This window comes from Fukomys damarensis, unplaced genomic scaffold, assembly GCF_012274545.1.
Source record: "Fukomys damarensis isolate Sample0158 unplaced genomic scaffold, DMR_v1.0_HiC HiC_scaffold_28, whole genome shotgun sequence".
In the NCBI taxonomy this organism is placed as follows: domain Eukaryota; kingdom Metazoa; phylum Chordata; class Mammalia; order Rodentia; family Bathyergidae; genus Fukomys; species Fukomys damarensis.
The window spans coordinates 13,160,273-13,186,284 of NW_022900940.1; the positions used below are offsets into that span (position 1 = coordinate 13,160,273).

At 40.0% G+C, this 26,012-nt stretch overlaps 1 protein-coding gene across 8 annotated transcripts in view; it reads left to right on the forward strand.

Moving 5' to 3' along the window:
- Itpr1 (inositol 1,4,5-trisphosphate receptor type 1) overlaps window positions 1-26,012 on the forward strand; it is a 342,964-nt gene that overhangs the window by 161,072 nt on the left and 155,880 nt on the right. For 6 of the 8 annotated variants that reach the window (XM_033757082.1, XM_019205188.1, XM_010608720.1 and 3 more), the window contains 17 exons: window positions 726-825; window positions 1,889-2,049; window positions 2,811-2,952; window positions 4,344-4,502; window positions 6,800-6,972; window positions 8,517-8,636; window positions 9,677-9,871; window positions 12,631-12,882; window positions 13,384-13,525; window positions 14,397-14,577; window positions 15,580-15,767; window positions 17,887-18,025; window positions 18,665-18,719; window positions 20,923-21,088; window positions 21,165-21,335; window positions 21,794-21,859; window positions 22,612-22,749. In XM_033757082.1, the coding sequence (XP_033612973.1) occupies window positions 726-825; window positions 1,889-2,049; window positions 2,811-2,952; window positions 4,344-4,502; window positions 6,800-6,972; window positions 8,517-8,636; window positions 9,677-9,871; window positions 12,631-12,882; window positions 13,384-13,525; window positions 14,397-14,577; window positions 15,580-15,767; window positions 17,887-18,025; window positions 18,665-18,719; window positions 20,923-21,088; window positions 21,165-21,335; window positions 21,794-21,859; window positions 22,612-22,749 (2,548 nt within the window). The remainder of the gene's footprint in view (window positions 1-725; window positions 826-1,888; window positions 2,050-2,810; window positions 2,953-4,343; window positions 4,503-6,799; window positions 6,973-8,516; window positions 8,637-9,676; window positions 9,872-12,630; window positions 12,883-13,383; window positions 13,526-14,396; window positions 14,578-15,579; window positions 15,768-17,886; window positions 18,026-18,664; window positions 18,720-20,922; window positions 21,089-21,164; window positions 21,336-21,793; window positions 21,860-22,611; window positions 22,750-26,012) is intronic. The other 2 variants (XM_019205189.1, XM_019205191.1) reach the window with 1 other exon arrangement.

Here is a 26,012-nt window from a genome sequence, read left to right on the forward strand (position 1 = left end):
TTATTTATTTGTTGAAGCACATATGTATGGATTAATAACCCTTTTATGCTATGTGTCGCTCTTGTTTTCCCAAGCTGTTGTTTTTGTTTGAACTTTACTTATGATATACATTTATGTGGAGAGAGATACTATACTTGCTCTACAGAAGATTTAAAATCTAAACTATATAATAAAATTTATCCTTTTAAAATTTAGTGATCTTATTTTAATCCCTGCACTCAGGAGACAGGGGAAAGAAGATTGCCTTGAGTTTAGGGCTAGCTTGGGCTATACATAGTGAGTTCAAGACCAGCCTGCACTATATAGTGAGATTTTATTATGTTTTTGAAAACTTTCTCTTTTGCAAGATTAATGGTAGGAATTTATTATTTCACTTTTTGCTTTAATGACTCATATGAAAATTTCAGTTTTTGTTTTATTGTCCCAGTACGTACTTCTTGTTTGTTATGCTCAGCTCTTACTGTGATATGTATTCAGAGTATGGTTTGGTATTTAGAAATAACAGCGTATTACAATAAACTGAGAGTCATTATGAATTATTTTCTATTATAAATAAGTCAGAATGTGACTTGGACTAGAACTATTTACTCCTAATTATATATTTTTCAGCATATGTAGTAGAGAACACTTCTGGTATTCCTATTTTTGTGGACTATCTTCTAGACCAATGACTACAGAGTAAACTGGAATATTCTTTTTCCTAATGCCCTTCTTTTTCCCTTTAGGAACTCCTATGTACGACTCAGACACCTGTGCACTAATACCTGGGTTCACAGCACAAATATTCCCATTGACAAAGAAGAAGAAAAACCTGTGATGCTGAAAGTAAGCCCCGAAGCTTGGCTGCCTCCCCTGAGTCTCATGCTATCTAATGAAAGGGCTCCTTTGAGGACATATGGTGAAAATAGAGCTGTGAAGCCCCCCTCTGGTCATTGTTTTCCTCCCTGCCCCCTGCCCACCGCCCCAGCTTTTGGCAAGCTTGAATGTGATGAAACAGTTTTCTTCAAAGGACATGGGTGAAGCAAGCATAAGCTTTGGAAATAACCACACCCTTTTGTTTTATTCCATGACTTCTACCCTACTGCTTGAGCACTTACTTGTTATTTTTTTTCTCTATCTGAAGGATGAGTTTGGCTAGGGCAATATTTGCTTGTGCCTTGAGGTACATCAAGTATCTATTTGATTTTCCCTAATCTTTATTACTTCTCTATGTATTTAAGTATACGTTTTTAGAAAGCACTCTCAGCCCCTTTTTATTTCTCTCCTCTCCTTTCCTTCTTTATCTCCAAAAATCATAAAAACATAGGTTCCATTTTTCTTTTTAAAAAAGGGTACTCTTTCTGGGGTGTGTGTGTGTGATGATAGGACAGGTTATTGCTTTTTTCCTTCTACTTTTATGAATGTTTGCTTTTTTTTTTTTTTTTTTTTTGTACCGGGGAATTGAACTTGGGTCCTTGTGCTTGTGAGCCAGACAGCGGAACTACTGAGCTAAATCCCCGGCCCTGCTTTTATGAATGTTTTCAGGCTTGTAGAAAAGTTGAGAGAAAGAGACAATGTCTACTTTTATACTGCTCTGTTTATAGTCAGTAATTACCATTTGCCATATTTACTTTTTCTCTATTAGTAAACATATTCTTTGATTACAAGAATCATTAAAATATCAAATGATAGTATTGTCCCCTTTCCTAACTCACCAGTCCCCATAATACCAATATCCAAAGGTAACAATTGTTCTCACTTTTTGGAGTACACACTTCTACAGGTTTTCCTATGTCTAGTTGACTTTCACTTGATTTTTGGATTTCCCGGTAGCTTATAAATGGAGGATTCAATAATGTCCTACTCTCCCAATCCAAGATTATCCTACAAAGACCACCTTGAATTTCAGATTGGCACCTCTCCTGTGAAGGAAGATAAGGAAGCCTTTGCCATAGTTCCTGTTTCTCCTGCTGAAGTTCGGGACCTGGACTTTGCCAATGATGCCAGCAAGGTGCTAGGCTCCATTGCTGGGAAGCTGGAGAAAGGAACCATCACTCAGAATGAGAGAAGGTGAGGCTTTTGCATGTGCAGGCCCAACGGTCCTTGTCTGCTGTGCATTTGGGTAGTGAGAGCTTGGTGACTGAACAGTTGAGAGGGTAGTAGTCTGGGGTGGCTTCATGTTTTGTTTTCCATAAAAGCATATTCAATATATATTATATATATTGATATATAACACATACTTTTGTATTTTGTGTATTTAATATCTATATTATATATTTAATCTATATTATATCTATGGAGAGAGGGAGGGAGAGAAAAGGAGGAGGTAAGGGGGTTGAACCCAGGGCCTTTGTACTGAGCTACATTTGCAGCTCTTTTAAATATTTTAATTTTGAGATAGGGTCTGGATAAGTCACTAAGTTGCCCAAGTTGGGCTTGAGCTTGCAGTCCTCCTGCCTCAGCCTTCCAGAATGTTGGGATTGTAGGCATGTGCTACCATTCCTGACTAGAAATAGATATTTTTGCAGTCTTTTTTTTGAGACTCTCTTAAAGTTGTGAAGATACTCCTTTCGCTGCTCTCTAACTTGGTACTGCATTTAGTTTATCAAATATATCCAGGGTTTAAACTCCCCCTTGGTAATATTTGAGGGCTGTGGTCTCTGTTTCACTCTCTTTGGTAATTGGCCTTGGCTGTGGGTTTTAAGGATTTTAGAAAGAATGGGTCTTCCCCCATTTGACTGGTTCACAGGGGGCCTGCAGGCTTTTGAGGCAAAGCTTCCAGCCTGCTGAATATTAAGTACTCTGTCTCTAACAGCCTCTTTCCTTCTAAGGTCAGTAACCAAGCTGCTGGAAGACTTGGTTTACTTTGTCACTGGTGGAACTAACTCTGGCCAAGATGTACTTGAGGTGGTCTTTTCCAAGCCCAACAGAGAACGGCAGAAGCTGATGAGAGAACAGAACATTCTCAAGCAGGTCAGTGAGATGTGGTTGGCTTTATAAGAAACTTGTGGGATCTCTTATCTTACAGAGAAATGTGGATGATTTCCCATTGAAAGACTTGACAATTGATTTTTTAATGGAATTTATTTTTATTGCAGTTCTAAATTTACAGCAAAATTACGTGGCAAGTACAGAGAGTTCTCCTGTGACCCTCCTCTCTCACTGTCAACATCCTGCCCCAGTGTGCAGTATTTGTTAAAATCCATGAACCTACACTGACATCATTCTCACCCAAAGAAACATATTAATTGCGTATCTCATAGATCTCCATGGGAATTTGGCATTTCGGAATTTTTTTTCCCTATTAGAGTGTGATGGACAAAATACATACTTCAACAAGGATTTTAACTCCAGAAATAGACCATATCTAGCTGCTTAAGTTAGTCTCAAGTTAGACCTCTGACTTATTGCCTGTGCTCATTTCTTAAATAGCAATTCTCTTTTAGGAGCCAAAAGAATGTAATTGAGTAGCAGGAACACTCACTGATCACTTATTAAGGGGACTATATTTATGGAACTTATCTGCATTCATTTTTACAATACCTTTGTGAGATAGGTGTTATTCTTTGTATTTTACCAGTGAGAAAAGTTTACTTTGACCATGATTTGTAATCACAGGAAGTGTTAACCAAGATCAAGTCGACCTAGTTGAGTACACGAATTACATGTATTTTGTTCTTATTAGACTTGGCAATCCAGGATACACCCAAATCGAGTACCCTAGAAAATGTGCTCTGAGATTTTACAAGATGGTGGATGTTTCTATAGCTTTATACTGCAAGAGGGGTCATTACTAACATTTTATTTGTCAAGAATTAGTGTTGGCACAGCAAATATCAGTGTATTATAAAAATGGAATTGGATACAGTCTTAAGCAAGGAGAATGTTTTCAAAACCTGTTACAAAGGCCAGTAAACTTTCTTCCAGAAGTTGTAGATCCACCCAGTTTGTGGGCCATCATGTACCTAGGGGGGCGTGTACAGATGGAAAGTTCCACTTTCCGTGCCTGAAACCTGGCTTAGTCAGACCTCCCAACTTTGTTTTAACTGCCTAGAACCAATGTTGCTCTGCTTTAATTTCCGTCCCTGAAAGAACTAGTAAAGGTATATGATTACAACCTAGAATCTGCTTATTCCAGTCTGTGCTCTTTGCGCCTTTGTTTTTAAAACTGCCCATCAAATCTGAGGAAGAGTTAGATCCAAGTGAACTGAGTCAGTGAGTACCCTGTGTCAGTGGAGGGACTGAATGCAAGTTTCAGGCTGTTGACGTGCTTGGATGGAGAAGCTGTGTCATCCAATTACTCCTACAGTTGTAGTCCTTTAAAAACACCAAATGATGGCAATCTTCGCTGTTTTCACAAACAGATCTTCAAGTTGCTACAGGCCCCATTCACAGACTGTGGGGATGGTCCAATGCTTCGCTTGGAGGAGCTGGGGGACCAGCGGCATGCTCCTTTCAGACACATCTGCCGGCTGTGCTACCGAGTTCTGAGGCACTCACAGCAAGACTACAGGAAGAACCAGGTAGGGAGGAAGAACGGAAAGGAACTGATCGTCCGTTTCCTCCTCCAAAATTCATTCATGTGCTTTGCTCAGTAATTGTGTCACACATGAATTTATATAGTGGATAGATACTAACTAGTTCAGTGTTAAATATGTTCTTAGATTGTTTGCAAGGCTGGGAAACATACATATTACAGAATCCTTAAAGACACTGAAGAAATATCATATGGTATCCCATAAACAATGTTTAGGTACCAGATTTTTAAAAAGTAAAAAAAAAAGATACCTGGAGTTTTTCTTCTGTAGTCACCTTTGAATGAGATTTCTAATTTTGAGCATGAGTTTTTTTTTTTTCAGTGAGATGTGAGTATTTTTATGGTGTATTCTTTTAAGGGTTGGGATGAAATGATTATGTGAACAGGTATTTATGTTTAAAATGTAGTGGAATCTTTCATTCTTGTCTCTTCATAATTTCTGTCTTTGATAGTAACTTTAAAAAAGGTTTAGTTCTGGCACATGTTTTGTGATATTTTGTCATTATCTCTGTATATTATGGATATTATATATGTGTATACACACAGTATATATTCTTCCCATGAAATAAATGGTGCAACTCCTTTAGGGAGGTTTCAGACTACTTTGGAGATCTTAAGGAAACAAAATTGTGTTCCTCCATCACTGGTTCTAAATGAGGGCAGTGTCTGGAGACTCTGGAGTGTTACACCTGAGGAGTGTTAGTGTCGTCTAGGGGACAGAGGTCAGAGCTGTTTTAAAATATCCAATGATGTTCAAAATACCACTCTGTAACAAAGACTTATCCCATAGAAAATGGTAATAGTGCTCAGATTAAAACCTACACTGCATACAGCCTTGTGGATTAAAAAGTCTTGCTTATCGTAACCTGGAATCCAGTCATTTCCTGTGAACTACCCTGCCTCCTAGTACAGAAGTCTTTTGTTTTTAAGGTTTCAACCTGCCCTGTGTAGTCTTTAAGCATTCCTGTGTAGTTAAAGATTTTTATTGTGTTGCCAGAAAGACAGAGTTAATCTTAAGTAAAGCTTTAGAATATGACCATCTCAGCAACCTATGGTTGCTTTAGATCAGTGATAGTGAACCTCTTAAGAGACTTGAGTGCCCAAACTGCAACCTAAACCAACTTATTTATCACAAAATGTCAACACTGCAATTAAACCTCAATGCTGAGGTTTTAGTGTAGAAAAAACAACTATTATACAACTGTTATCTGTTGCTCAGCTGCTGGGGTGACTTGGCTTGCATGCCAAGAGCTCACTGCAGCACCCATGCCATAAGTTCACCACCACTGTTTTGAGTCCACCTCCAGTGCACTAGTGCCCTTTGCAGCTACTGCCAGAGAGGAGACCTTCTGCTCCTGTCTGCATTCATTGGATGAAGGTTTGTCAGCCTCTGGTGGGTGCCAGGACATAATGCTTGTACATGAGGAAGCTAAGCCTGTCCCTCCTACTCCTGCTGGATTGAACAGTTTAGCTGTTTATGGATTTTATGCAGATTGGCAGAGGAATATCCCCTGCAGGCTTATGAATTCCTAAACATGCATCCTTACTAAGTATCAGCTGAAAAAAGTGACCCATGTCCCCCATATTAATCCTGAATCATTCTCAGGAATGAATTAGTGAAAAAAAAAAAAAGCCAGTTTCAAGAGCTATTTGGATTTTGAGCAAGCGATGTTTCCAGGGCAGGGAAATATCTTTGAGGAGAAACAAACAGCTGTTCATAAGAAGCTTCCTTGAGTTCAAAAATTATTCTATGGAATGTGCTGTCTGATCCAAAAGAGGGAAAACAAAGATGGAATCATATATCCTGTGAATGTGACTGCTTGGATTACGTATTCCTGTCTTTTTTCGACTGCCAGTTGACTTTCAAAGGAATTTTTAACCCAGGAAAGAAAACAAAATGGGGCAACATGGTTCCACATGTCTTGATAGGCTTAATCTGTATTATTCAATGGTGAATATGAATTTGGCACAGGGAAGTCCTCTTGAATTAATAATATATTCAGAGCTGATGAAAACTTTTGAGCTTTTGAAAAATAAGTCATTAGAATAAAATTTGTACTATGTACTTTTACATATCTTTACATAAATAGCAGTATTTTTGCCTAATGATTTGTGTGACAGGTTTAGTAAAATAAAATCTGTGATAGAGTTTGCAACTGTTGTTCTAGGCTGTAATTTGTCTGCTGAGTGGTGGCTCTGATCAGAAGTGTTGCTGCTTTTCTTATTTTTTTCTTAACCACACTGTCTTTATTTTTTCCTGCTGACTTTTCCTTTCCTGAAAAGGAGTACATAGCGAAGCAGTTTGGCTTCATGCAGAAGCAAATTGGCTATGATGTGTTGGCTGAAGACACAATCACTGCCCTGCTCCACAATAACCGAAAACTCTTGGAAAAGCACATAACTGCGGCGGAAATTGACACGTTTGTCAGTCTGGTGCGAAAGAACAGGGAACCGAGGTGAGGCACCTGTCTGTTGTTTGGGGAGGATGGTGCCTGTGCATTCAGGATGCAGGAACTTAGCCAGTCGTGGTGCTTGGTTCTTGCTTACTAGGTTCGCTTTCCTTGGGGTTGCCAGTGGCAGATTTTCTTTAGGCAGGTCTCAGTAGCTTTGGGAGGGATGATGGCAAGACTCCAGGTAGAATCCTAGCCCTAATGTCCACGCCACTCCCCTAGTACCAGGGATCGAACTTAGGACCTTTTGCTTACCAGGCAGGTGCAGCACCACTGAGCTAAATCACTGGCTCCCTAGCTGTAATGTTCATCAGCTGATGACCTTGATGACCATGACTTTCTTCCTGAGCTTGAATTCCGTCATCTGCTACACAGGTCATTATGAAACTTAGATAAAAGCAAATACTTCTGAAGTTCTTGGCCTGTGGGAGATGCCCAGTAAATGACAATCACAGTTGGTCACGTGTTCGTGATTCAGCGCCTCCTGAATATCAGTTAGAACACCCTTTCCCTAGTCTGATCATTTGGAGTCTTTTGTTACTTGAGTGTTTTAGTATACATTATTTTGTGTGTGTGTGTGTGTATGTGTGTGTATATACTGGGTGTTCAAGCCAGAGCCTCATGCATGTTAGGCAAGGGCTCTAGTGATGAGCTGTGTCCCAGCCTACTTTATTTCATATTGAGGCAGAGTCTCACTAAGTCCCACAGGTTCACCTAGAAGTCGCAATCTTCCTCCCTCAGCCTCCTGAGGAGAGAGATTATACTTGTGTACCACCAATGCCTGGCTCGTTAGTGGATTCTACCTACTTTATCTTATTCACAGAGATCTGCCCGCCTTCCTTTTCCTCTACCTGTCTCTTCCTTTTCTCTTCTAATTGAGACACACTTCACCTGAAATGAAGCAGTTTACAGTATGGGCACCAAGAATGATCCCACTGGAAAATTGTTAGGGCTGCTATAAAAATAACTACTGCCAGCAATAAAAATGACCAGCATTTTATGGAACCTGCTCACGTATTAGGCAGTGAGCTAAGGAAGCACTTTACATGAGTTACCTCGTTCAACTCTCAGGAGAGTGCTGAGAAATTATGCTGTGTCTTTTTCTTTAGAAGAGAAAACTGAGGTGTGTGGTGAGGTTAAATAATTTCTCCAAATAGTGGTCCACATCAGAACACAGATCATTAGCATTTCAAGGTTCCACCCTGCCAAGACAGTCGGGCATCACAGCCTGGCTCCAACCGCACTGGTTGCCCTGTTTGTACCATCTCTTCCTCATGTGAACTACTTTCTTGTCCTCCTCTTCCTTCTTGTTTTCTCCTTATCACTTTATCACTGGCCGCGGTCACTACTATCTTAACTCTTGCTTTTTGCTTTCATCCTCTCTCTGATGTGGATTTCTAATAGTGCTGTGGTCTTTGGTACTGAAGCCTATGTTGTCCCTGACTTGTACAAAAGGAATGTGAAACCTGTCTGTGTTAGGAAGAGTCATGCTCTATGAACTGAACATCTGTTCTCTCAACTGAAAATATTTTGTTTCTGTTTCTGGGTAGATTCTTAGATTACCTCTCTGACCTCTGTGTCTCTATGAACAAATCCATTCCGGTGACCCAGGAACTGATCTGTAAAGCTGTGCTGAATCCCACCAATGCTGACATCCTCATTGAGACCAAGTGAGTGGGGTTTGGGGATGTAAAATAGAAGACAAGAAAGGGGTTTAGATGGGAAGTATGTGGTGCAGTAGATGACCGTCCTCATGAGCAGTGAAACCCAGCCCCTCATTTCTTCACTTAGTATAGTTCAGGTTGACTGGCATTTGATCTCTGTTTTGCAAGTCCTACTTCAGGGTGTGATTTTGTTTTTTGTATGCACCGCTGTACAGCAGGGTATCACTTACTTACCCATTTAAAAATCATGTTAACTCACCAGAGAGGACTGAACACACCCTTAGATTAATTTTTTTTTTTTTTTGGTACTGGGAATTAAACATGGCACCTTGGGCTTGCACTCATGAGGCAGGTGGCGGAACCACTGATCCTTTGATTAATTTTAAGATTTGAAAATTTTTGCAGTTTGATAATCAGGAAAAAATGTTCAGGGGGAAAAAATGTTCAAGGTATAATTGCTAGCCAATATTAAGTCAGTATGGGGAACAGTTTTGAGTTATAATATTGGCAAAGTGTTTGTGGGGCCACCGAAGTTGTGGTAATAGTAGCAATTTAGTTTTGTTAAAGGAGCACTTTCCTGATAAGTATAGTGCAGCAATATGGGCAGAGATTAGAAGATGATGCTCCAAGCTAGCATTGCGTTTGTTTCTTACGCATAACTTAATTTAGGACTTCACTCACTGCAGTGTTTCTTGACGTTGGCATTTTGACACCTGAGGCCGAATAATTCTTTGTGGTGGGGAATCTTTTCGTGTATTTGTGGGATATTTTCCTGCATCCCTGGCTTCTTCTACCTATTAGGTGCTACTAACGCTCCTTCCTTCCAGTTAATATGAGCAAAAACCTCTCCAGATACTGCCAGATGACCTCTGTTGCACAAAATCTCCTTAGTTGGGCTAAAGTATGTGAAGAAGTTCATGTTTGAGTATCTGTGACCCTGCAAGTGAGGGAAGTAAAAGACTGTCTTTCTGTGTGTCTTTATGCTGAAAGGCAAGCTCAGTTTCAAAAGTTTGTAAAAATAAAGACTTTGCCCTCCTCTTTTCTAGGTTGGTTCTTTCTCGTTTTGAATTTGAAGGTGTTTCTAGTGGAGAGAATGCTCTGGAAGCAGGAGAAGATGAGGAAGAGGTATGGTTGTTTTGGCGGGACAGCAACAAAGAGATTCGTAGTAAGAGCGTCAGGGAACTGGCACAGGATGCCAAAGAAGGACAAAAGGAAGACCGAGATGTTCTCAGCTACTACAGGCAAGTTGGGGGACACGTTGAGCTTGGGTTGAGGTGTCCCACAAGAGTGGCTGTGGGGAATATATTGCTTATTTGATTACTTAACAAGTCAGAAATCACAAGATGTCATCTGGTAAGGTCGCCTAGCAAAAAGGTAGATGTGAATTTTATGAGTTTAGAGTGCAAGTTTTTTCACCATTGCTTAGATCATTGATAACTGGGTGTATCTAGGTCCTGCGAAGAAGGAGGGCTTGCATCTGCTGATGGTGACAGTTTATCTTTAAGCAGCACGGCACAAATACGTTGCAGTAGTTAAGAGTAAGGCTTTGGGGTCAGACTGAGTGAGTTCGAATCCTCATAATAATTTTTTGACTTTGATAAAGTTTGACCTTATGATCCAGTTTCTTTATCTGCAAAATAGAGTATTAATCCCAGTTTTCTAAAACCTTTATAGACAGAGCTAGAAAAAATGTCTCTCTGTATGTACATGCATCTGTATTTTTATCTACCTGTGTATATGTCTGTACAAACATATTAATAAAAACCGTGAGTTTATACTAATATCCCTAATCCGAAAACCTGAAATTGAAATCTGAAACTTTTTTTCACCCTCAGCTTGATTCTCAAATAGCTTCAGACTTTAGAGCGTTTTGGATTTTCAGATTAGGAATACTTAATACTGCACTCAAAATCTGAGGTCCTCCGATTTGGATCAGATTTTGAATGAAAGAATTCAAAATCTGATACTTTGGTTCCAAGCATTTGGAAGAAGGGATACTCAGCTTATACTTGCCCCTCCTTTCAACCCCTTAGGGTTATTCTAGCCTTCACTCTTCCCGTTTTCACTCCCTGTGCTGCCATTGTTGTTGGGCTCTTCACCTGTGTGCTCGTGACCATTGTTTGTCTCCAGAGTCCCCAGTGTCTCCCTTACACTAATTCTGTGCCTGCTAGCCCTGCCAACTGAAGTGATAGGCAGGAAAAGGAAGGAAAAAGGGGGCAGTGAGGTCATACACACTTTTAAGAGAAAAAGGAAGCATAGGTAAAGTAGCACTTCTTATTCTTTTTAACAAAATGAATGAAACTGCAGTTATAATGTCCTTTTTAACCTTGTGTTCTACTCTTTTCCCTTCCATTTATATATGTGATGTTCATCCTTTCAGGTTTTATGTTTACGTTTTACTGTGTGTGTATGCACCCATAAATCATATTTTTTTTAGTTCTTAAGATTTTTATATAAATGCTAACCTTTATCAGATATTCTGAACTTTGCCTTATTTATTCATTATTGCTTCTAAAATTATTGATGTAAATAGAAGTAGGCCATTTCCTTGATTTTGACTGTTGAATGGTTTTCTATTTTATTAAAGTACCACATTTTAATCTGTTTGATATACTATCACATACCATGATTCAATTCTTAATGACAGGGAATATCCTCATTCAAGTTTGTGTAAACATGTGACTTTCCATATCAGGGACTGGATTAGCAGATACATATTTTAAAAGTTATTAAATAGTCCTACATTGGATATTTCAATATACAGTCTCACCATTTATAGACAGGTAACTTTAGTTTCTGAATGTCTTTGAATATGGTAATGCTTTTTTATTATTTTAGTCCTCTGAATGTAAAACAGATTGTCTAAAATTGCATTTTACTGGTATCTAATGAGGTTGGGGCATGTTCATATCATAATTGGTAATACCATGAGGATTTTAAATTCAGAATCCAGAACTTGCCAGTTTGAAAGCTTATGGCTTTCTTATTCATATCGCAAGTGTGTGTACTCTTTTAATGCTTGATGAATTGCTCAAGTGAATGAGAAAAAGAGCATCAGCTGTTTAAGTTCAACTTAACAAAGTTCTCTTATAATCAAATGAGGAAGAAAAGCAAGCAGTCTCTCACTTTTGTACATCAAATATCTTTCATGTGTGTAGGAATTAAGAGTAATGTTAAAAAAAAAAAGAGTAACTTGTAGAGAATCCTAAAAATACTATAGGATTTCTGATTAATATTGATATGGGTGACATCTTTAAAATTTCCTGCACAGTCTTTAATGTGTTGTATAAAAGTACAAATAAAAAGAACTGGACAACTATCTAAAGGGGATAAAAAAGAATTTAAAATGTATACATGTATCAACATGTACACGTGTAACTGTGCATATATCAACTTCCCATGATGATTTTTTTTTTGTTTTTTGGTACCGGAGATCAAACTCGGGTCTTTGCGCTTGCAAGGCAGGTGGCAGAACCACTGAGCTAAATCCCTGGCCCATGAATGTAATCATTATGTACTGAAGTACTGCAAGAATATATTAATAAAGATTTTATTTTATTTTTTTTCTCATTGAGTTTATTGGTACATTTTAGGTATACAGTACAGTTACATTCATCATTGGGATCTTGTACCTTTACATGACAGGTCTTGGTTCTCATTTTTTTTCCCTTACCCCTGCCCTCCCTTCTTAATAAAGATTCTAAAAGATAAGCAAGGACCTAGCAGATCAAAGTAAAGACATAACTGTAACAGCTAGATAGACCTGTCACTACTGGTTGTTGATCTATACCCTCTGGCATACTGTGAACTTTTCCTTTATCTGCTTAATACAAAAGCCCAGGTTTGATATATAGATATTATCTAGGGGTGATTGATAAGTTCAGTTGGCCAAATGTCACTCCTGTGAAAGTTGGGGCTGCCTGGACTACCCTGATGTGTGGCTCCATTTGCCCTAAATGATTTCTGGAGCATGAGCTCCATGTTGCTTTTCTTTCCTCAGGTATCAGCTGAACCTCTTTGCTAGGATGTGTCTGGACCGCCAGTACCTTGCCATTAATGAAATATCAGGCCAGCTGGATGTAGATCTCATTCTCCGCTGCATGTCTGACGAGAACCTGCCCTACGATCTCAGGGCATCATTCTGTCGCCTCATGCTTCATATGCACGTGGACCGAGATCCCCAAGAACAAGTGACTCCCGTGAAATACGCCCGCCTCTGGTCAGAGATCCCCTCTGAGATTGCCATTGATGAGTGAGTCTGGCTCCTTCTCCCTGTTAAGACCTTGTGGCACTTTAAAACCTCATGTTATGATGCTCTTTGCAGCAGTAGCTAAACTGCATGTGGTGGAGTACAATCCCAGAAGAAAGTTGGCTTTTTTTCCCCTTTAAGCTTAAAATCGAGTGGCTGAAAAATACTATTTCATTCCTCAAGGAAGTAAAATTATGTCTTTATATTTCTTGTTTATTGCTTTCTTTCATTCTATGAATATTTGAATATGGACTGTCCATCAAGATCAAGGAACATTAGTGAACAAGCTAGAAAACTATCTCTGTGCCAGTGGGGGAAGACAGGCAATAAACAAGACAAATGACTAAAATATGTATGTGATGATGTGTGCTAAGGAGGGAAAAATAAAGAAGGGTCCAGGGATGGAGGCATTGGAGGATGTTGACTTCTGAGGTTGAGCAGCCAGGGAGAGCCTTTCTTGGAAGAGCCTGACATTTTGTGTCCTCTTTCCTCTTCTCCTTTCAGCTATGATAGCAGTGGTGCATCCAAAGATGAAATTAAGGAGAGGTTTGCTCAGACCATGGAATTTGTGGAGGAGTATTTGAGAGATGTGGTGTGTCAGAGGTTTCCTTTTTCTGATAAGGAGAAAAATAAGCTTACGTTTGAGGTAAGGCATGACGAAATGATTTTTGTGCTTTATCTTCTTTCTGGTGGTCATTTTTCAACGGGGTAAATAGGAGATATGTTGGAGGTGGTAATATTAATCATGATGCTGCAGTTCTGTAATTTAAAAGAAAATTCAGCTGTGTTTTGTTTCAAAATAAAATAGTACCGATCCCATTCACTTGTCCTAATAGTACTTAGGCTCTTGAAGGAAGTATGCAGGGTAAATTTAATAGTGTAAAAATGATGGAATGTTGCTTTTGTTCTATACTCTATATTAAAAATGACAGGAGAGAAGTAGGCTGTCCATGGAATCTTCTGCAGACGAATCATTTGAGAAATGTAAAGACTTTCTACTTTTGAGTTAAAATGTGTCTCTGTGACCCCTTTTGCCTTTTGGGAGTTACATTCCCGAGGCTTGTGCTGTTATTACCTGTATTATGGATATTACTTGGCTTGCCAAGGTTTACACTTGGGAAGCTGTGTCCACCTAGTGATTAGTTCAGTTTTTCTACTAACTAGTCATCAAAGCATATGAGGAGCTTTGCAAAGTGTTTTCATTTCTTATTTTTCCTCTTCACAAAATAACATCAAATGTGTCAGGCATCATGATGCGTGCCTGTAATCCCAGTACTCAGGAGGCTGAGGCAGGAAGATCACCGTAGTTTGAGGCCAGCCTGGCCTACATGGTGAGCTCAAGGCCAGCCTCAACTATAAAGTGAGATCAAATCAAACCCAAAATGAGATGTTACCAAAAATTGCATGCCAAATAGATGCCTTCTCATTATAAAGAAGTTGTAAACAAATTAACATCAGCTGGATCGGAAGCATGGTGTTTATTTTAATACTGTCTTCTTCCTTTTTAAACACAATAGGTTGTCAATTTGGCTAGGAATCTCATATACTTTGGTTTCTACAACTTCTCTGATCTTCTACGATTAACCAAGATCCTCTTGGCCATACTAGACTGTGTACATGTGACGACAATCTTCCCCATTAGCAAGATGGCAAAAGGAGAAGAGAATAAAGGTAACAATGATGTGGAGAAGCTGAAGAGTGAGTATCTGATGGTGCCCGTACATCTGAGAGATGCCCTCACAGCCTTTCCTGTTACGCTCACCTCATGCCTCGCTGTGGGATGCTTTCTTTTCCTTGTCCATTCCTTCCCACCTCTTCATTGTAAGCATTTTCAAATGTAAAGAAAAGCTGAAAGGTCCATGAATTCCCGATACCCGTCCCTGGGAATCAGTGATAACTGACATTTGGCTGCCTTGCCTTTGCGTGTGTCTGTGAGTCTTTGTGTACATTTCATGGAACCATTTGAAAGTGACCTAGCACTTTGCATGTTTGTCTCTCAATAATATATGTCCTGTCATTGTTTTTAATATTCATGAAGCCTTTGATAATAATAACCGTACATGCTGAAATAATGTCCAGGTTTGTATCTTGGTATGTGTTTCTACTTTGTAAATTCTTTGTGAATAGGAATATCTAGCTTTGTATGTTTATTTCTCCCTCTGTTTTAGATCAGGATAAGCACAGAGTAGGTCTTGTGTATCAATTGTTGTTTAACTGGTTTTCTATAGCTATAAGAGACCAGCAAAAGTATATTGACTCATCCTCCACAATTTGCATCATTTTTGTATACATTAACAGTATTAAATCCTATTGTTGAGCTTTTCTTCTCATTTAAATGTTAAGAAACAGCCTGAGAAGTACTGTAATATAATATCAAGCAACTTTTGGTAGCAACCCTGGGATCTCTGCCTTGTAATGCTTCCTTTCTAATTTTGTGTAGAGTAACAAGCTCATAGTTGATGACTAGCAAAATGGACAAGTGAATTAATGTACTTTGGGGATATCAAAGCCTCTGTTCTTTCCACTACTTCAGAAGTTAGTTTTTTATCGATATTAGTCTTTTCAGTTTCCTCGGGTCCTAAAAGTATGTTGTTAAACAGGGACACATTAAAGAGTTTGTCTCAAAGACCTCATGCCCCTGCCAGATGTCACCGCACTCTCTACAGATGTCATGACCTTGATGTGTCCTGGCTCTTTCAGGCAGTAATGTCATGAGGTCTATCCATGGAGTCGGAGAACTGATGACCCAGGTGGTGCTCCGGGGAGGAGGCTTTTTGCCCATGACTCCCATGGCTGCTGCCCCTGAAGGCAATGTGAAGCAGGTGGAGCCTGAGAAGGAGGATATCATGGTCATGGATACCAAGTTGAAGATCATTGAAATACTGCAGGTATGGGGCAGGATGCAGGGAGGATGCTCTCGGGGACTCTACAGATCTCCTCTCTTTGATGGAGCTCATGGCTTTCTGGCAATAAAATGGCAAAAATTTTAGCTCATTCCTTCACATTATTTATGAGCTACCTCCTCTTAATTCCTTCACTGTCATCCACTGGTTATTTTATCCCTTGTCCTTAAAATCCTACTGGTATTTTCTGTAGATATTTTGGCTCTCCTTCATCCTAGCCTCCTTGTCTATGCATGCCTATGGCATCCAGCCTTTGCTTAGAATTTGTTCACTGTGCTTCTCTAGGTAGCTGAATTCCCGGCTCACTGTTTATAACTTAATTCATACTTCCATTAAATTTGCAAAATATTTCTCTTTTCCTTTATCCTCCCATTCATTCAGCAAATAATTCTTAAGATGAGTTCTGTCAAGTCCCTCTGAGCATGGGGAGCCAGCCATGAACCAAGTAGATTAAATTCCTGCTCCTGAAGCATGTACTTTTGGACAGGCAGCATAGGCATATATTTAAAAATCAGTGCCAAGAGATGTTAAAACATAAAGAGGGTCAGGAGGTCTGGAGGCCACTGGGGGCTGCAGTAGGATGTTTTTGGATGGGGTCATCAGAGAAGATGTCTCCTGTAAGGTGATGCAACCAGAGATTGGCCGTATGGCTATGTAGAAAGAGTTTCAAGACAGGGAGCAGCAAATTCATAGATTCCAAAGTGGAAACAAGTTTGGAAACAAATTAGGTTCAACAGGGAATAGGAGAAGGTGAATCAAGTGGAGTAAATACTCTTTTGGACATTAGAACATTTAAATAATAATTGAAACATCATACCTACCATGTACCTACTTTTACCCTAGTATGTCTGACATAAGTCTTCCCGTTAAGGAGCAGATGACTTTGTAGAAGAATAACAATTACCTACATGGAGCAGAAAGAGGTTGTCGAGGAGCTGAGAGCTGGTGTGAGGCTCAGAGAGAGTCAAACCTAGGAGAAGCCCTTCCTTGTAGACTGGATCCCTTGTCATCTTCCCACACAGAGACTTTGGTCTTAAAATTATTCTCTGTCCTGTGTCATCAAGTTCTGCCTGGTAACATGATTATTTCCAATTGCCATGTGAGCTTGCTGTAATCTTAAAATGTAAAAAAAATTACAACACAAATGAAACTTTCCTGTTACTAACAATTGCTTTCTGCCCATCTTTCAACTTCTCTGTGCGTCTTAATAATCAATTCACCCAAAAGAGCTGCGTGTATTTGCTCCATCTTTTCAGCTCTCTGAGCACGTTTGGCCTGTTGAAGTTGACACCTAAAGTAGCTATCAGAGTTAGTTGTGTGTAACACTGAGTTTGAGGCTCTGGGAAGATACCAAGTGGGATGTACGACAGTCAGTCAGACACGTATACAGAGAGCTTGGGGAAAAGCCGAACATCTGTCCCCATATGGGAGAAGTGACTACCCTGAGATTGGGTAAGGTTGCCAAGTGGGCTAAGCGGAGGCAAGAAGAAAAAGGAAAGAAAGGGTATCAGTAAGATCTTTAAATAAATGCCAGCTGGTTTATCTGTCTTTTTAGTTCTAGTAATAATCATGGGAAAAGTGACTGCTGCAGTAGTGGGTAAGGGAATACAGGAAGTCAAAAAGGAGGGAGCTCAGGGGTTTGTACCCAAATCAGAGCAAATAACCAGAATTATGTTGAAATGTAAACCCACCTAATTCTCAGTAGCAAAAACAAATTTCTCTGTCAGTTTTCTTAGGTTCAAAGTAGCAACTTCCTTCTCAGTATTATGTCCAGAGCTGGCTTTTAGTATTTGCTAAAATGAAGTTGTATTTTGTGGAGAATGGAGGCGTGAGTAATTTAGTGTTCCAATTGTTTAATTAATTGCCAGGATGTTGAAGTTTACACTATTAGCTGAGGATCTGTGGGCAGATTTGATATGCCCAATGGAAGTCTGCTGTTGTTAAAACAAATGTTGGAATCTAAGCCAAATATTTGGCTCACTTAGTGCTTAAGGTAATTGACGCAGCTGATACCAAGCCCAGCCAGGGTGCAGTGGCTTGGCAAAGTGTTAAAGGTGGTATGTTAATGTAACCAATCTGTTTCCATTTCCACTTCAATCTTTAGTTTATTTTGAATGTGAGGTTGGATTATAGGATCTCCTGCCTCCTGTGTATATTTAAGCGGGAGTTTGATGAAAGCAATTCCCAGACTTCAGAAACATCTTCCGGAAACAGCAGCCAAGAAGGGCCAAGTAATGTACCAGGTTAGTTATTCCAGAATAGAATTCCAGCCATAAATGGGACCTGGGTATAGGGAAAATTGGGGCCCAAACAGTGTCTTCTAGAAAAAGAATAGAATGCAGACTTTTTTGAGTATTACTGTATTTTAAAGACAAGATTCTGGGACTGACTTTTTGGGGGCAAGAAAATAATGGAAGGGACCCACATTGCTTCGGAGGTAGATCTTATTTCTTCCTATCTTGGAGATGTAAGACAGCTGAGGTCTCTAGTGTTCAGGTTACCTATCAAGTACTCAGAAAAGAAAAACAGAGACAACAACTCTCCAAGAAGCCTCATTTTTCACACCCCAGTTTAAATTATGTTAGTTTTTGCCTCCCGGGAAATAGTGGGTAAGGGAAAGGGTAGTGACAGAAATAATCCCTCTGCTGAGCCCCAAGCTTTCTTGGAATGAAATCATCACTCTTCAAAGGTAAAAAATGGCTGGAATGTGGGAGATTGGACAGTGTCATGTGGGTAAGCCTGGCACCATAGCTTTGAAATACGTGGTTTTGTCAGGGTTGAGTCTTAGCCCAACAACTTTGCCCCTGTAAAACTTTTGGATAAGTTTACCAACAGTGTGTGTTTAGACTGTTGTATCTAAAATGCGTTTTCTACTTTTTCAGGTGCTCTTGATTTTGAACACATTGAAGAACAAGCTGAAGGCATCTTTGGAGGAAGGAAAGTATATTTTCAGTTACCCTTTTGTAGATGCCTCTACAGTATGCAAGGCAGCTCTTCTGTAACTCTCAAAGACTTTTCCTTAACCATGTTAATAACTATGTAGTCTTTGTGCTCAGGTTGTTTTACTGCTCTTTTGAAGCACTTACTACTCAGATCATGGTTACCTTAAGTGGTTTGTGAGGGAGAGAGAGAGAGAGCGTGCGCACGTGCACGCATGGGTGTCTTTCCTTTCTGGGACCAGAAGGATTTAAGGAAGTGTCCCAAATGCATACATTATAAGATTCCTTTTAAATTGTGAAGAAATAGATTCAAAAGAAAGACTAGAAAGAGAAAGAGGGCTCTACAAAGAGATGTTACTAACATCATGTGCTTCTTCCACTGATGGGCTGTGGTTTTATTCCTGAGCTCCTTAAAATCTATGCAACAAAGACAACACAATCCATTCTTCAATTGCTGCTAACATAAGCTCATCTTTAGAATATCATGTTGCTCAGTTTTGACCTAAAATATTACTTTTATTGTGAACTCATACACCTACTGGCTTAAAATTTGGAATAAATACTCCAAGCTCTCCCTCCCCTCCCCTTCCCTTCCCTTCCTGGGAATCGAATTTATGATCTCACGCTTTGTATCTTGGCCCCCATGCATATATTTTTAATAATCGACACACTTGGTTTGCTCATCTGTGGCTGCTCAACATCCCACCTCAAAGACCTGAAAGATTAAGGTACCTTGCTTCTCACATGCTGTGGGTTGGCTAGGACTAAGCTAGATGGTTTGTCATAGCTGTAGTGAAGTAATAACTGGGCCGATACATCAAAGTCATTTCACATTTCTGGCACCTTGGTATGTATATGCATGAGGCTGGGATCTCTCTCTTTACAGTTAGATAATTTGTGCTTTTTCACAGTCTAGTGGCTGTAAGAACACATATCCTGAGAGAGTAAGCCAACACTGTGCAGATGTTAGTTATGCTTCTGCCGGTGCTGTGCTTGCTAATGTCCTGTTGGGCAAAGCAAATCCCGCGGTCAAGTCCAGTGTCAGTGTGGAAGGGGACTACATACAGATGTGAAAACTACAAAGGCCCAGTTTGTTAGGATCACTGGTGTCAACAGTCTGTCCTACCACTTAATATAAAACCTGTGAAATTTGAATTAATTACATATCTGTATGTTGCTGATGCATTTATCGTGGTGGGAAGTGTTTTTCTCAAACTTAGAGTACTTTGAGTTCAGCATGACATCGCCTGCATGTACCGTAAGACAACTCAGCAGCCATTTTCCTCATGCTGAACAGCACTGAACCTTCTTCACACTCTTTGGAGTACATAGCACGAATATAGATCCACATGTTCAGTCCCTAGACTGCTCTTTTGTTAGCCTTTTTCTTGTTAGCCGTGAAAGTCTTACAGTTTGTTATGCAGTTGATCATAAACACAGTAGAGATGCTGATATATTAATTTACTAGTAGTGTCCAGTAGGCTATTTGATAAAGAATATTCCCATTAATTTTTAATTATTTAAATAACGTAGACAAGTTACATAGATATTGAGATAACCCCTGATAACATGTTAATTAATTCTACTTTTGAAGAACACGGTGAGTTTTATTGCTTTGTGGCAACACTGTTCAAAGCAAGGTCCGTTGGACCCTGCTTGTTATTAGTCGCACAAGATAAATACAGAACAGAGAGTCAAGGCTTGGGCACTGTTACGCCATTTGACGCAGCGGTGGCATCTCAGTGCATGATCAGTGAACTTGGTATAGGCCAAGATATCTAACAGCTACATACTAGAAATTTAACGATAAGGTCTTTCACTACAGATAATTTGATAAGCGTTGAATTACGGCATCTCAAATAAAATGATAACTTAGTAGACACACATCATTTTGAAGTTCTTGAACGATAGATGAAGTCCATCAGAAGAAAACTCTTAAGTCTCAGGAATCTGGTTTAATGCCATAATTATTATTTCTGGGGCGTAAGGACTTTGGTTTAAAATTTGACAGTGATAACATCCTGCTTCCCCCCTCCCTTCCCAGTGAGTATAGCTGAAGATAAAGCAAGATTGCATTGAAGGGAGCTGATGAAATGTGAAGTCATGTGAGGTGGAATAGAGTCTTAGAAAGGCCTGAACCTTGGTATGTGAGTGAGAGTCTGTTGTTCACCTGGTCTCTCCCCTCTGGTATGCCTCTGCAGTGAGGAGAATACCCCACTGGACTTAGATGATCATGGTGGTAGAACTTTTCTCCGTGTCTTACTCCACCTGACGATGCACGATTATCCACCCCTGGTGTCAGGGGCCCTGCAGCTCCTCTTTCGGCACTTCAGCCAGAGGCAGGAGGTCCTCCAGGCTTTCAAACAGGTAGCTCCCACGGTCAGTGTGTGTGTTGTCTGTCTGAGAAGCTGCCGTGTGCTTCTAATGGATTTCATTCGTGTAGGTTCAACTGCTGGTTACGAGCCAAGATGTGGATAACTACAAACAAATCAAACAAGACTTAGATCAACTGCGGTCCATTGTGGAAAAGTCTGAGCTCTGGGTATATAAAGGACAGGGCCCTGATGAGATCATGGATGGTGCATCTGGTGAAAATGAGCATAAGAAAACTGAGGTAAGTGAGACACAAGTGGGGCTGCCCAAGTAGAAAGATGCGCTTTCTTAAAGCAAGCACCCTATCCTGTTCTTAGATAAAAGCACAGAGGATAGGATGGGCTTTATTAAGAGATCTGCTTCTCAAGTAGCCAGAGTAACCACTGTTATCCTAGAAAGTAAGCTACAAAATGCAAGTCCAGCTGTGTCTTTGGGCCACCCTGGACCATGTAGATGAGACTTGGTTGTGGACTAAATGATCACTAGATTTCCCTACAGAGCCTCTTGGGAGTGAACCTGTTCTCTAGCTATGGCTTGGCTTTGCCTCCTCTTCCAGAGGAGCGGAGTCTGAGGAGATGCTTTGGGCACAAACCCTGCACGACTGTTGGAAAACAGTACAAAACTCCCATAAAGGGTGGTGCTGTCCAGCCCTCACCCACAAATTGTATAAACCACAGTTGTGTTAATTTTATTCCTTAGGAGGGGAATAACAAATCACAAAAGCATGAAAGCACCAGCAGCTACAACTACAGAGTGGTAAAAGAGGTAAGTGCACATACATACACCTTTTTTCCTTCCTTTATCAATTCTCGAAATAGCTTTAGTTAGTGATACTCAAGCTGAAGGCACAGTTTGGACTTTTTCTTCATGTAAAATTTAACGGGAGAAAGCAGAGCTCATAGGTTGAGTGTGTTGGTTTTAGCATCAGATCTGAATTTGAAACCCAGTTTTGCCACTTAGAATCTGTATATCCTCAGTTCCTCACTACTTTTTCTTTCTTCTTCCTCCTCCTTCTTTCTTCTTTCTTCTTTTTGTACCAGGGATCAAACTGGGGTCCTTGTGCTTGCAAGGCATGCGCCACAACCACTGAGCTAAGTCCCCCGCCCCCTCACTTTTTATATACGCAGTATTTTTATGGGTGCCACACATTTCTGAATCTTTGCAGTAGAATAAAAGATTAGCTGGTATTGTCGTTGAGGATTTATCTTGGTGCCTGGCCCATAGCATCTACCAGTGAGAGCTGCAGTTCTTTACCCATCTTGGCATGAAGTAGTTCAGAGTTGCAAGGTTCGGAGCCCACTGGGTGTGTGCTTATTCTGGAAGACATAGTCTTCTGTGGATTTGCTTTACTTCAGTGAGTAGAGACACCACATATGGAAGGGGTGTCCCTGTTTTTGATGCATTTAATGCTTAGGTTTTAAATGCATTGAAATCTCCCTTTCCCCTTCACGCTGCAGTTTTTTTTCCCAAAATAAAGTTCCTAGTTTTTGGAGCTTCATTTGTTTGCTCTCTCTCAGATTTTGATCCGACTTAGCAAGCTGTGTGTTCAGGAGAGTGCGTCTGTGAGGAAGAGCCGGAAGCAGCAGCAGCGACTGCTGCGGAACATGGGAGCACATGCTGTGGTGCTGGAGCTGCTGCAGATTCCCTACGAGAAAGTGAGTTGCCCTTGTCCGGGACTGTTGTCCGCAAAGGTCAGCCGTGCCAAGGTCCCCCCAAAGCCTTCACACTTGGATGTTGTTGGTGAAGGCGTGTAGCTGATGTGATTATTGTGACCGTAAAGCAATTATTGGGTAATTTATTTAATGCAGACAATCTCCACTCTCAAAAGGGCTCCCTGCCACTGCCAAGTGCGTGCAGACTGTTTGGCCTGGCGCTGAGCCTTTACACACCTGAGCTCATGTGACCCTGCACCCCACGGTGGATCAGAAAATGTGGCTGAAACTTTCAGGATGCCACAGCTGTGTACAGCGGTGCCTGCTGTGCTCCACTGTGGAATCTGAGCCTACTTCCTTAAACCCGGAAGTCCTTGCAGAGATGCCACCTTCTCACTCATGAGCACCCTGTGAATCCAGAGGGTCAGCCTTTTAGTAGATATTGTAACAAGCTTAATCCTCTCGATAGATCAGGTATGTAGCTAATGTGGATTAATACGGATGTGCAAGTAACCCAGACTTTGGCTGCCATCTGGAATAGAACCAACAAGTTTATCTGTTTTGCTTTGTGCAGCGAGTGTTAAGAGAGCCTCTGGGAGGCTGAGACAGGATGATCACAAGTTTGTGCTCAGACTTGGGTAACCTAGGCACTTGCTGAGACTCTTAAAATAAGAAAAGGTGGATGACATAATGTAGTGTGAGGACCCTGTTTCAATCCCAGGTACTGAAAGAAAATAGTGTTAAGTAGACAGTTTGCTGATCTAGCTTAGTCTCTTGTTGTCATTAGTTTCCTTAATGACCAACAGGGAATCCTAGAATGCTGAAATCTCCACACAGAGAGATTGGGTTGGAATGGTGGACCAAAGGCAGTGTGTGAGAACGGTAGTGGAGGGATTCTCCTGACAAGTAACCCTTCTAATACAATGTCTTCAGAGCTTGCTTTCCACGTAAAAGTCCACTTCAAACCTTAAAGGCTTTTGAGTGCCCTTGAGCACCAGCAGATTTGTTATTGGTTGATTTCATGGTAGCGGCCATTCTTTCTGGCGTGAGGTGAAGTCTTAGTGTTGTTTTTATCTGCATCTTTCAAATGACCAGTGATGTTGAACTTTTTTTTGGGGGGTGTGGGTTGAACTCAGATCCTTCTGTTTCTGTTTGTGAGGCAGGCACTGGAACCACTGAGCTAAATCTCTGGCCCTTGAACATTTTTTATATGTTTGTTTTCTGCTTTTACTTTGAGAAATGTCTGTTCATTTCAGATGCCCATGTTTGAATTGGGTCCTTTATATTTGGGGAGTTTGATTTTTTTGAGTTCTTTATATATTCTAGATAGTAGACCTTTATCTGAGGAATATCTGGTAAAAAGTTTTTCCCCACATTGTAGGTTGTCTCTTAGTTCTGGTGGTGGTTCCTCTTGCAGTGCAGAAGCTTTTTAAAAAGATGAGATCCCAGTTGTTGATTCTTTGTGCTAGTTCTCGTGCTACTGAGGATTTGTTCATAAAGCCTATCCTATGCCAGTGTCTTCCAGAGTTCTTACCTATCTTCCAGCAAGTTTAGTGTTTCTGTCTTAACATTTAGATCTTTAATCCATTTTGATTTTAGTTTAGTGCATGGTGAAAGATAGGGATCTAGTTTTAATCTTTGTCAGGTTGAAATCCAGTTTTTCCAACACCATTCATTGAAGAGTCTCTTTCCTCCAGTAAGGATGGTTGGCTCCTTTGTCAAAGATGAGGTAGCTGAGTACAACTGGAGTTGTTTCTGCATCTTCTAATCTATTCCACTGGTCCTCAGGTCTGTTTCTTTGCCAGTACCATACAGTTTTATTACAGTGGCTTTGTAATATAATTTCAAGTTGGAGGTTGTGATACCTCCTGTCATGTCTCTGTTGTCTAGAATTGCTTTTATTATTCTAGGTCTCTCTGGCTCTAAATGAATTTTTAGGATTGTTTTCTCTAGTTCTGTGAAATATATTGTTGGGATTTCAGTCTTATTTACTCTTTATAATAACCATATGAAGGGTGCACTTTTATAATACACATTTACATTTTATATGAGGAACCAGAGGCTAAGTAACTTGTTCCAGATCATACAGCTAGCAAGTTGTCCATCTGGGATAAAAGCAGGGTGATTGATCAGTTTCAGGGCCTATGTTCCTGTCTGCCACATTCCTGCCTCTGAGATGAGGTGATGGGTATGTGATGCTTTAGGAAGACTGCTGTGGGCTGTGGGAATATGAAGGATGACTTCACTTTTAGGGATTCCCATTCTTTTTTTAAAAATCATTTTCTTTATTAGTACATGTTTGTAGTACACAGTGTTTTACATTCCTTGTATAGAGTTGGTTTGTGTACATGTCTTAATTCCCCTTTTTCATGCCCATATTCATAATGTGTTTTTCATCCCCTTTCCCTCTCTCCATTTATCTCTTGATACCTTTACAATTTGAGAGAGATCTATTTTTACTTCCTATTATCTTTTATTTTGCTCTTAATTTTCTACAAGTGAGTCACTTTTATCCTTCTTTATGGCAGAGTAGTGTTTCATTGTGGATAATATCATATTTATTCATCTGTGGATGGACAGTACAGGCCACCTCCAAGATTCAGCTATTATGAATTATACTGCTGTAAACATGGATATGCATGTATCACTGTCATTGGGATGTATATAACTCTTTGGGGAAAATACCTAGAAGAGAAATAGCTGGGTCACATTGAATGTCTACCTTCAGTTTTTTGAGGAATCTCCATACTGATTTTCAGTGGTGGTACTAGTTTATATTCCCACCAACAGTGTAGAAGGGGTCCTTTTCCCCCATAGCCTTGTTGTTATTATTTGTTATTATTTGGTTCTCATTTGCTTTTACTATCTTAAATGTTTATTTAGAGTTTTAAATAACTTGTCTAATGACAGGATATTTAAATCTACAAATACAAGGGCTAAAGGTATAGGGAAAATGGGAAGGGTAGGGGAAAGGTAATAAGGGAAAAGAAAAAAATTAGAAAATAAAAAATGGAGATAAAGTATTTGTCAATAAGGAAGGGATGAGGTGGTGAAGGGAGGGCAGGGGTAAGGGGGAAAATGAGAACCAAGTCCTGCCATGTAAAGGTACAAGATCTCAATAATGAATGTAATTATACTGTATACCTAAAATGTACCAATAAACTCAGTAAAAGAAAAAGAATCTGCAAATACTAAAGAATCGTAATCTATGAAATGAGACTTACATAATATTGTGCATGGGGGTACCACATAATCCGTACTGTGGG